The following is a 12,597-nucleotide window of genomic DNA, read 5'->3' as shown; positions in this document are numbered from 1 at the left end:
ATGCTCAGCAAGTCGTAATAAATTACGCAGAAGTGGAGCCATGAGCGGAGATTACTGGCCCGGTTTCTCCCACCGTCGCATAGCAGCAGCCGCCGGCTTCTATTTCACCACCAACCACTCCCCTTTTCACCACCGTCTGCATGATGGCTGTTTCACTTAAATGCCGCTGCTGCAATTTTGACGGGCGCACGCCAAATGCGACGCTAATGAAATCGGCTCGCGATTCGCGCTGCGGATTCAACGACAACATGCTCGAAACCGCTCCGCAACGTTACGCAGAACTACATTTCAATCATACCGTGTATGATCTCATTCGCAGCTTCCTATGTTTCAATAATACTCTACCCCTTTTGATATAATTTGAGAACCGTGCAAATACGAATGACTGAATATCGTAGGCGTTTTTAATTTACAACTTTTAACATGTTTTATTTAGAATCAAAAATTAAATATAATTTTATGACTCTTGATTACAGGTGATAGTAATTTAGACACTTTTGACATTTATTATTAGTCACTTATATGTCAAGACTTAAATATTAATCTCTGCACATATACGTATATATATATATATATATATCTATTTTTTTTTAAATTTAATTAAGCATGTTTTTTTCAGAAAAAAATATGAGAATAGGTTCGTGTTCTCTGAAACATTCTCAAGAGAACTACGCAGCTAATTAACGAGTCTCTCGTGATTTCGAATCCGTTCGCAACAAAGCGTCGCCAACAAAGTCGGAGTAATTCGAATTGGCTGCGCACGGCAGATCGCATAAAAATTCACGAAAGTACCCTCTGAACGGTTCATTTCACTCGAGCTGATCGTGTTCGATTCAGCCTCGAGGGCAACATATATTATAGTGTGCTGACTGCCTGCCATCTTCTTCGATAACGCAATTTAATCCCGAGAATGATATAAGGAACGCTTTTGTACTCGCGTCGCACCCCCGGAATACGCGTATTCCTCTTTCCTCTTCGAAATTGCGCGAACTGCGCGAGTGAGATTTAAACCCGTTTTCTAATTCCCGAAACTGCAGTATTTTATTATACGATAGTCGTATCGGTAAAGCTGGCAAGATTATGGGACACGATAATCTAGTTAGATATAAAATTTATGACTCAAGATTAGTACGTAGAATTTTTATACGGAGAAGAAAAGTTGTGTAAAGCGATTCTTAAATTTAAATTCTTAAATTTTTGTGCTTTATAAATTTAAAACTTGACTTATATTTTAAATTATATTCCTTATACAATTCTTTTACTATCACTTTGTGCATTAATTTAAAAAAATTTTGAAATTATCAAAATTTTAATCTCTGGATAATATATGATAGTTACTGATAATTATAATTTTATACAACTGATCCTTTGCCATATATGAGATATAGACATGATCAAACAAACAACTATTATCAAGCAATAACAAGGAGATTATCCATGTGGAAACATCAATACTCGGTATGTCTGCTTTATCGATTGAATAGAAATAATATATTTATTCAGCACATTTAATATTAATTACGCAAGATATCTCTCAATATTATATTTTCATTGAATTATCAGTAATAATATTATTGATTACTATTATTAATAAAATCAGCTAAAGATAATTGACTGTAATACCATACATTTTACTAACTGACGGTATCAATTCTGATTATTAGCCGACTTCTGATCATATAATTTCTGTTGAGATATAAAATCTAGAACAAATGTAAAGAACGTATAAAATATAAAGAAAATTCTTTCTTTAAAAATTATATATTGTAAAACAAATGATATATTCTTGTAACAAACGGTATTTATTAATTATTAAAAAAAAAGAAGATATAAGATTTATAAGATATATTTATGTTGAGAGAGACAAATAGATTAAAATACAACAGATATAGATAAAAATATTTTATTAAAATATTCTCTGTCTCTCTCTCTCTCTCTGTTTGTCTGTCTGTCTGTCTGTCTGTCTCTCTCTCTCTCTCTCTCTCTCTCTCTCTCTCTCTCTCTCTCTTTCTCTTAATAGAATAAAAAGAAGTTTGGATAAGATTAGAAAACTTATCCAAAATATAAATAGAGTAATTAACAAAAAAAAAAAAAAAATAAAAAAAAATAAATAGAAAATATTAATAGAAATATTAATATTTTAACATTAATTTAATATACATCAAATTTAAACTAAAAGCAAACATAATATTATTATCTTATGCAATTGATAAGATTTATCTAATTAAACAAATGTCTAAAAAAAGCAAGTTTGATAAACTCGGCGATATTTACAACAAGTATTATTTGAAATTTTTTGCGCGAGAACAAAAGTTAACGCGTTTTGCTTTATTATTAATAAATATTATCAAGTCTCAGATTATATTGCACTTTTATCACGAACGTGTTCAAATAACCCGCCATTGTACTCAGTATGGCGAATAATATACCCACAACAGCGACTCAACCGACGGCATATCGTACCCTGGTGAGATGTACAGATCGATAAGTGATGGACCGTAGTCGTAACCTGGGCGTTGCGTGCATCATCGAGAAAAAACGCATCACGTGTTGATAAGGTTAATCAACGGCGATAATGTATCCTGTCATTCAGTAGATCGTTGCGAGCAGCCGCCGAACAAGGTACGTTCTTATCAATCTCCAATATTCTCTTCGCTATCTGAGACGCTTTATTAAAATCCGCTATGTTGTACAGCGTTTTTGACACACGAACAGCTGACGCGGCACAACCGGCGCAGCTGTAATCACGCGCAAACGGCTCTCTACGCGCGCGCTTGCTCGTATCACACATCACCCACACCGTGCACGGTTCTATTATGAAACGTGTATCGCCAAACAATGCGCGTGCAATGTGTCGAATAAAGATCGCAATATTTAAGCAAACAATGCTCCAATAATTATAATCGCAAATAATATTATTACAATTATCCTCGGATTTATTTCAAACTTGTTTTTTATTGTTAAAAACTTTAATATTGAGATAATAATATTGCACTTGTTTTTATATTAAAAATTCAAAATTTATATTTATATAAATGTATTAAATTGATATCAGTATTATACTGATGTTAAAATAAATATATTACATTTTATCTTTCTAATCTTATTCAAATTTTATTTTTCTCTGTCATAAACAATTTCTCATTACGAAAACTTCCTATATCTAGTGCCGCGAAGGTTCACAGTATGTTTTACAAAACTTTAATAGAATTTTTAAGCGAAAAGAATTTCAAAGAGATGGGGAGGAGGGTCTTTTTATTGATTACTTGCATTATTTATAATTAAATGGAAGATATACCGTTTTTATCATTTTTACTGATACGTTTGATCTTTTTCTAGAAAGTAGAAGAGAGGAAAATGTAAAATAATTATAATTTTTATTCAAAGCGTAATTATAATATATCTTTTGCGATACGATCTATAGTCATCAATCGTCTCAATTTTTCAGGTATATATGCATATTCCAGAAAAAAGAAATGGACTTATGTAATTATATATCATATATATAATTATATAAATCCGAAATTTAACGAGAAATATATGATCTTATTTTATAATCATATTTGGCTAGATCTAATTATATATGAAAATATATTTAATTGAATATGATTATATAAAGATAAGATCGTATCACGCCAAATTTCGGGTTTAATTATATATGTATGATCCGAGATATGATCTTATATAATTACATTAAGACCATTTTCTCTCGTATCAGAACTCGGCGGTTATTCTTTTTATTAATGAATTATTAGGCGATCGATTCTCTCCATATATCGTGCACAACGTGCATTATGACAGGTATTAATTCAATCGTAGGCGGCATTCAATTAAAAATTGCTATGAAATTGCTATGTGCATTAATGTATTAAAATTCGATCATGTCGATAATTATTATCATGATTATGATAATTATTATCATATCGATTTATCTTTTATGTGCGCGCGTAATTCTATATCTTATCATTTAACAAAGAAGATAAGTATTAAATAGATAGATAAGTATTAAAGAACTCGATAATGCAACCTGCAAACAATATTTTATTTGCCGTTATAATGAGGAAGTTTTTATTATGTCTGCAGTATCTCGAACAAAGGCATAAATATACATCTTTAAAGTATATTTCTAAAAAGATCGAGTGATTCATAAAGGTGAAATGTCACTTAGCAATAATAATATATTTTAGGGCTGATTGTTCGATTTTCAATGCAAAAGCAATGTAAATGTAATTATATCGTTACGTACCAATAGGTCCATAATGTGACATTAATCCGTCAATAATTTCACAACAAAGCAGATTTGTTATGCGGTTCACGTAACAAGCCGGCTCGCTCTGTGTGTCTATATTAAACGTCATTTCATCAAATATCATTCCCAGAATTAAAGAAGCTGGTATCTCGAGACCTCAATGGCGTTTGAATAAAAGCCCCGCGGTGAGCTACTAAAGATAGCGACTTTATCGTGTAATGAAATTCAGAAGGATTTTATTATGTGAAGGACTTTATTATTTATTATTATGGGCTTGATTTTCATCTTGTAAAAAGCTTTGTTTTATAGATTGTCGCGGTTTGACGGTTACACAAAGGATGGTTATTTATTATTTTTGAAAGAGAAATGTTTTTTAAATTGATAAAAATTGCAAAATATATAAAAATTACCAACCCGAAAATTTCGTATAGTTTAAATATGTTTTAAATATATAATAATAATTGTTGAAAAAATTTAAACATCTTTAAATGTATTTTGTATATCACATACATATATAAATTATTTATAATTTATTATTGTATAGTTATAATATCTATATCTTCTGTACGTGTTTCTTATTCGCGATACCATAGTCACATTGAAAATAAGAGGCTTAAATTGAGATTACCTAGCAGGATTGCTGCATGCATATGGTACTCCTACTCAGTTGTATCTGCTGTAGCTATACCTGAAATAGTACCGTAATTACCAACAAAATTACCGCTAATGCTAAGAGAAAGCATTCAATCGGGCAACAAATTGTGCAACCGCATCGTGTAACGGTTAGATTTCGTTAAGCTAACCGTGCAGCATAAATGATAATGAAACTACCAGAAGATATATATATAGTCGATTTCGCAAATAATGCGAATTAATTTAGGCAAAATATCCTACACACTTTTAAGAGATTTTCTTACGCCTCTGCGTAGTTGACTGTTAAAAATGTCCCATCAAGCTAAGGGGGCTCATGACGTCGAAGCGGATGACCTTGTGCCCATCTTGACACCCACGACCGATATTTTACCACGTTTAAAGACCTTGGCCGTCCATTTCGCCTCAAAATACAATGTGGAACCTTCCTTTTTCGCTCGAGTGCCAGGAAGGTAAGTGATTTTTTTCTCTCTCTTTTTTTTTTTTACACAACGAAATTATATTTTACTTGAGTCTCAATTGTTTGCTTTTATCGCAGCGGAATTTGTTTATCACTGACAAAATCTAATTCAAATCTGATTTTATCGATCATCAAATGATTGTTCTACCATTGAGAGCATACATATTTCGCAATTATTTTTAATATTGTTGTATATTGAAGCACCAAATGCTTCATAATTCAAACACTGAATATTATATATAATTAATTTTTTTATATATATAAACTAAAATATATAATAAATTTCTTTCGAAATTATCAGCTAAATTTGTATTCCTATTTTCACAACTCGTTTTCGCATCATTTAAATATTATGAAAAGTTTTATAGATTTTGTAAATTATTTTGGCAATATGATAGAAACATTTACGAATGATTCTGTATCGTGCATGTTGCAGAGTGAATTTGATAGGCGAGCACATCGATTATTGCGGATATGCCGTCTGTCCAATGGCTATTGAACAAGATATCCTTGTCGCAGTAGCATCGTCAAAATATAACGACATTTACCTCACCAACATTGATCCTAAATACAAGGACTTTCAATGTAGTTTCGAGAATGTAGGGTAAGTATATAATTCAATAAGAGTTTAAGAGTTTGTTAAGCAAACATAATGTCAGTTAATATTTTAGACAAAAAAGAGTCTGAAACTTTATTAATTAATTTTTTAATAGCTTGTGCGCAACACATTATTAAAAAAAAAAACTTTTCTCTGTTTTACTACGATCTTTCGTGATTATATATATATATATATATATATATATATATATATATATATATATATATATATATACTTATCTAATATAATATAGCGCAGTATACTGCACGTGGCATATAATATCTCTTCTATAACACACTGTCGTGCTTGCAGTTCCGATCTCAAGTACTTATAAGCACTTATAGTCCTTTAACAATTTAAGCCCTTGATCCGTCACTGCGGCCATCTTGGATTATTACACTGAAGCCAGAATTATGTCAGAATTTTATCCCTATGTAGCGCACGTGCGCGTTCGTGATCGAGATAACATCCCTACGGCTCCTCTCATTTCGCGTAATTAAATCAAATAAAGATAAAAATTTTTATTTTACGGGGTAAAACCCCGGGAAAAAAATGATAGATGTGGCTAACGGACTACGCATTACGCGTAATGTAAGAAAAGCAGATGACATTCTTTCTCTCCTCGTAACCTCGCTCTTCGTTTGTATTAAATTACCTCCTCCGCGCTTTCTTTGCTCCCGGTATAATACTCGGGAAGATAATACGAACTTTCTTAATCTCATTCATTATTCAATGTCGGGCAACCATGTCAGGTGGCATATAACTTATTGTTAGCTAGCGAACTAAACGAACGTATTTTATTATCGATCTTTTTATTATTATGTATCATGTATCGCATACATATTATGCATATATTAATTACACGTAATAAAAAAAGAAGGGAAAATAGAAGGAGAGAGACAGAATTTCTTGAATAAATCCGATTAAATCTAATAACGCCAAGATTCTTTCTTTCGTTATTTGAATTCCGATAGCAATCAAAATTCTATATAAGATATAAGATATAAGTCGTATAACGCAGTCGCATTTCAGATCTTGTATTAGTGATAGCGAGAGCGGACCGGCGTGGTACAAATATTTTTTGTGCGGTGTAAAAGGAGCATTGGAAGTAATCCCAACAGAGTCTATTCCTACGGGAATCCTGATTGCGGTATGGGGCAATATTCCTCCTAATTCTGGCCTCTCGAGTTCTAGTGCGCTCGTCTCGGCCGCTCTCCTTTCAATCGCACATGCCAATCAGGTATTTATTTATCTTACGCAGAAAGTTAAACATTATCAAACTTTGTACTTTACTTTATATTACAGAGCAAAATTAACTGAAACTTTAATTTTTTAATATCTACGCGGAAACAGTTTATTTCTTTTATTAATTAGTCTTATTTTATAAAAAATAAGACTACTAATTAATAACAAACTTTTATCTTTGTGTGCGTCATTATCTTGTCTTTCTTAGCTTTCTCTAAATTAAGTTCATATGTTTCGGTTCAGGAGTTTGTACGTTAAGTTTGTTTCACAAAAAGACGAAAGAGTTTTCTTATTCAGATTCTGGATTTTATTAGCTATTTTTGATAAATCAACATATATTAGAATCATTAATATTACTATTCGATTCGTATTTGTATTGGTATTGTAGCATCAGTTATCGAAGCATGAATTGGCAACTATTAGTGCGCGAGCAGAGAGACATATCGGAACTCAAGGTGGAGGAATGGATCAGGCCATCGCTTTTCTTGGAAAAGCAGGTATATATAATTACAATTTTATTATTTATTATTAGATACTTTATGCAAATTAAATTAGCTATTATTAAAAAAAAATAGAAAAACAAAATTATCTATAGAATCAAATTAAATTTATTCAACGTAATTCTTTAGCCGCAAAATTAAATATAAAATTAAAAATTCTCGAATAATGTCACAAGAATTTCAATGTCTCATTTTTCCGTACTATATATATTTTTTTTGTTTATTTGTAAAGGTTCTGCTAAGTTGATTGAATTTAACCCCTTACGCGCCACCGATGTAAGATTGCCAAAGAACGCAGTCTTTGTAATAGCGCATAGTCAAGCTTATCACAACAAAGCCTCGACTACTGACTTCAATCTCAGAGTTGCAGAATGCCGATTAGCTGCACAGGTATTGTTAGCATTAACGCCGTATTTGAAAAAAGAATCTTTTATTACATGCAAATATTATTACTCGCGAATATCGATTTAGAATAAAACGTAATTTTACGATTCGGTTCGATTTACCTTTTGGTTTGAACAGTGCTGAACTCTTTAAAGATCTGCAAATATGTTCGCGAAGAGACTACCGAAGAATAACAAAACACGTTTTTCAATTACACTTCCACGCTTGTCGCTCTTCGACAGACATTGATCGATGCACCTCGCATTTATTCAGGATATTTTCTAGCTCTCTCCTTTACGTTTTTCTACGGCTTTTTAAATTTTATTTCCTTCGCTTTCCGAAAACATTCTTCTTCATCCAAAATGAATGGGAACAGAGAGATATAAATCTTACGGAAGTACGCAATTATTTTTTCACGATATCACTCCTCCATTTCCCAACTGAGCAATGAAATCTCTCTTTTGTATTTAGATAATAGCTAAGAAGAGAAATAAGGATTGGGAGCATATTCAAAAATTAATCGACATTCAAGAGAAGCTCGCTTTTGACTTGGATGAGATGGTTACTGTAGTAATGTCAGATTTACACGAACAGCCGTATACCCTTGATGAGGTATATTATTCTCTGCTAAATAAATATCATAAAGAGGAACCGAGATTTTTTTTTGCATAATATCTTGACATAGATCTTCCTAGAGATTATTAAAAAAGCCCGTCATAAAAAAGTAAACTTTATAAATTTTGCTACAAAAAAATGATAAAGAATTATAATCATATATTTTAGATGTACTATTAATATTCAGTCATATGTTAATTTGCTATTAAACGAATCTTATTGTCAACTCAAAGGATTCTTTAAAAAAAAAATAATAATAAAAAGCTATATTTTATATGCTATTAATTTCTTCAATCATGTCAAATGACTTGCTATTGAAGGAAATTCTCATCGTCGATGGTGAATAAAAGGTCTATATTTTATCGATGAAATATAAATTCTTCTCTCCGTAGATTTGCGAGAGCCTCGATACAGATTATGAACGATTGAAGAAGATGTCTCTCATCAGTTCGTTTAATATCTCGCAAACGTTCAAGCTGCAGCAACGAGCGCTGCACGTTTTTCAAGGTAAAAGCATCAATTTTTATGCGCTGGTAAATCGTAAAACGCAGTTTTAGATCCAATAAATCAAGAGAGCTTACCCTTCCGTTTCTCAAGCTAATGCATTAACTTAACTTTTTTTTTCGCAAGTGAAAAGATCTCGCTACAGTTAGCCTGCGAACTTTACGCTTGTTAAAAAGGAAAGAAAAAAATGTGCTATTAGCAAAGCTCAAAGGCGAACCCATTTACTGCTCCAATTATAAAAGTATTTAACTGTTTTTTTGTCTTAATTTTTTACATTATTGATATTATCATCAATGATATAAAAAAGCATTCAAAATTGCAAATTTAATCAACGTATGTAACGTTTTGCGTGTGTAAAAGTATATCAATAATTAACCATATCTATGCATTGTTCTATGAAACTATAAATTATCTTTATGAACATATGTCCTTCTGGTGAAACAAATTCTACATAATTAAATAATATTAAATTGATTAGTGTTTGATTAAACATTCTGTAAATATCTTAGCTATCACATGATATCATCGTCAGATTAAAAAGCGCGGTCTTTATTATTATGGCAGCTAGTAAACTCGCCTCCATCAACTTGATTTTACAGAGGCTAGCAGAGTGCTCGCGTTTCAACGTATAAACGAGGAAAGCGGTATAATGGAACTCGAGAAGCTTCAACATCTGGGCAGTCTGATGTCAAAGAGCCACGCCAGTCTTCATAAATTGTACGAGTGCAGCCATCCCAGCGTGGACTTACTCGTCGAAAGAGCTGTACATCGCGGTGCGTATGGCGCCAGACTCACGGGAGCTGGGTAAGTATTATATTTAAGCATGTCTTTTTTTAAAGCGATATAAATATAAAGATGTACATGACCGCATCGAGAACCGAGAGCTTTCGCTCGTTTATAATGTCTCTAATATCTGTAATATCACCCTCCGTATAATATATAATACTTCTTATAATGTGTGTGTGTGTGTGTGTGTGTGTGTGTGTGTGTATGTGTGTGTGATGTAATCAATATATGTCCTCAAGACATAATAATGAGAAAATGTAAACTAAATTTATATAGAATTCGCGCTCCCTTTATATTCTATCAAATACAAAATACTTTCTAAAATTCGTAAGTGTGTTAAGATTTCTATTGAAACATTATTCTATATTATATTAATTTTACACTAGTTTATAATTTTTCATTTTTTTGTTTCGTAATAAAAGTAAAACAACAGCGCTATTTCGTATTGCACACAGTTGGGGCGGTTGCATCGTAGCAATCATTGATAAAACCGAAGTTCAACAATTCGTGGATGCTCTCCGAACGGATCTCTGTCGAAACAGCACAAAGCATCGGGCGGAGCTGAAGGATATGGTGTTTCCGACGGAACCGAATCAGGGTGCTGTTATTTACACTGTATCAACACTGTTTTGAATCATAAAACCCGCCGGTGTAATAAATATAGCCGCTTTCCTAGGCCCGCGTCGTTATCCCATCCCTTTATTGACATCCTAGGATGAATAGTATTTATTCTAAAACATTGCTTCTTGCCATTCAATTGCTATACATATGAGTTCTCTAGTTTATCATTATAGCAAATAAATCTTCGAATGCAGTGTCTTATATAATAGTGCATCCTGCCGAAACAAAGACTGACACTAATTCCCAGTTATATAATTATGTCAAAAATTAACATCGATTCTTATCTCTTTTCTATAACTATAGCATGTAAAGATTTAATTATAATATGTGAAAATAATTATGAAGAATGATTTGCTATTCTAAAATATAAGAAGTCTTACTATTCTGATATATTGTAGATACGCGATATTTTATAAATGTTTATTCACATATGACATTTATATATGATAACAGTTTTTATATAAAATAATTATGAATAAATAAATTTGCAGTGGAATATATCACTTTTAGCAAATATTGTATATAATTTCAAGAGAGGGGTGATAATAAATTTTATAATAATAATAAATTTTAAGATGAAAATCTCTAATAAACTTCTAATGAAATATGGTAAAAGTTTAGTTAGTGAATAACAAGAGATAAGGTGAAATATATCATAATAAAATTTCACTCACAAACTCCTACGTTAAATTGCCACCATTGCGTGTTGCATACTAAAGCGTATAGTCTAATGTATTCATGGAAAAGATATATGATCATAATTTATATCTGTTATTTTATTATGTTCCATATATCTATATCATAATATGTGCTACCAATATGACATAAAGAATAACGCAAAATGTGGATTTTCCCAATAACTTTACTGGCAATTACTATTCGCAAAAATATATTGTCATCAAAATACATTTGTTAAGTGTGTATAACCCACTACGTGAGAAACGTGTGAAAAATTTTTATTCGCGGGATGGGATGTTGCACCTTCCGTCCTAAAGTCTGACACGAATATTGATTTTTCACCGTCTGTCTGTGTCGATATATTTTACGACAAGTAATCATCGGTACGGCTCCTTCAAGAGTCATTTTCGACTTCAATTGCATCGATGTTATTCCTCCAATAAGACGATCAATTTCGAGTGATGAAGATATTCAATAGAATTGAAATCAAAATCTTAACTAGAAATATTGAATAATGCTTTGCGTCAAGCACGATAAATCGATATAGCAATCTTACACTCGCAATCATAATTTGATGACATTTATTTATTTTACGAATATATATTAAATATTCAAATTACAAAATTGTTATTTAAATCAAATTAAGTAAATTGATATATATATATAAATCAAAGAAAATTTAACTTTTTAGTTTTTAAAAGTTTTTAATGATTTATTTAGACCAATTCTTATAGCTTTTTAGTTTTTAGTTTTTAATAGAGCTTTTTTTAGTTATTTGCGTAGAAATACACCTATTTTTACGCTATTCTGAAACATACATATTTTTATGGTCTCTACTGTTAAATATATCATTTAGAAGCTTTCAACCAAGTCTTCTTGTGTATTTTCTCAGAAAAAAACGTGTCTCTTTCTGAAAATTCTAAGAATAGTAAGCAAGTATACCTAGACTTTATTTCCCTAGGATATTCTCTACATAACGCTATTTTAATAAAATGTGTAATATACAAGATCTCAGCTATGCATTGTATGTTCTTATAGTAAAAAAATATCTCACGAGATACGGGGAAATATGAAACATATGCGTAATTACAAATATCTATATTATAAACGGATATTTTATGATATTTTAACGATATTATAAATAAATAATAAACTAAATACTTACTTTTCAGTATCTATTAAATTTATAAATATTTAAATGCAAAACTTTATTACATGATTCTAATTTAACGCAATTAATTAATTTAACATTTGATATTAATAAACATATATATATATATATATATATATATATATATATATATAT

General features: G+C 31.1%; 1 protein-coding gene across 1 annotated transcript; it reads left to right on the top strand.

Moving 5' to 3' along the window:
• Nucleotides 1-2,496: 2,496 nt before the first annotated feature.
• Nucleotides 2,497-11,159, top strand: Galk (N-acetylgalactosamine kinase). The gene is made up of 10 exons (XM_070312791.1): nt 2,497-2,622; nt 5,179-5,352; nt 5,797-5,964; nt 6,991-7,198; nt 7,592-7,700; nt 7,936-8,093; nt 8,559-8,699; nt 9,095-9,209; nt 9,806-10,010; nt 10,448-11,159. The coding sequence occupies exons 2-10, from the start codon at nt 5,192-5,194 to the stop codon at nt 10,623-10,625; spliced, it is 1,443 nt and encodes a 480-aa protein (XP_070168892.1). The 5' UTR covers nt 2,497-2,622; nt 5,179-5,191; the 3' UTR covers nt 10,626-11,159.
• The last annotated feature ends 1,438 nt before the right edge of the window (nt 11,160-12,597 follow it).

The sequence above is a fragment of the Polyergus mexicanus genome, unplaced genomic scaffold (genome assembly GCF_030449975.1).
Source record: "Polyergus mexicanus isolate NDT 795.1 unplaced genomic scaffold, iyPolMexi1.0 SCAF_23, whole genome shotgun sequence".
Taxonomy (NCBI): domain Eukaryota; kingdom Metazoa; phylum Arthropoda; class Insecta; order Hymenoptera; family Formicidae; genus Polyergus; species Polyergus mexicanus.
Note: the sequence above shows the minus strand (reverse complement) of the source record. Positions and strands in the feature narration are given on the sequence as shown.

Excerpts from the sequence above, each read along its gene's own strand:
- Galk (XM_070312791.1), top strand. The coding sequence starts at position 5,192 with ATGTCCCATCAAGCTAAGGGGGCTCATGACGTCGAAGCGGATGACCTT. Across the intron at positions 7,199-7,591 it reads CAATCGCACATGCCAATCAG|CATCAGTTATCGAAGCATGA; the intron begins GTATTTATTTAT and ends TTGGTATTGTAG. Across the intron at positions 7,701-7,935 it reads CGCTTTTCTTGGAAAAGCAG|GTTCTGCTAAGTTGATTGAA; the intron begins GTATATATAATT and ends TTATTTGTAAAG.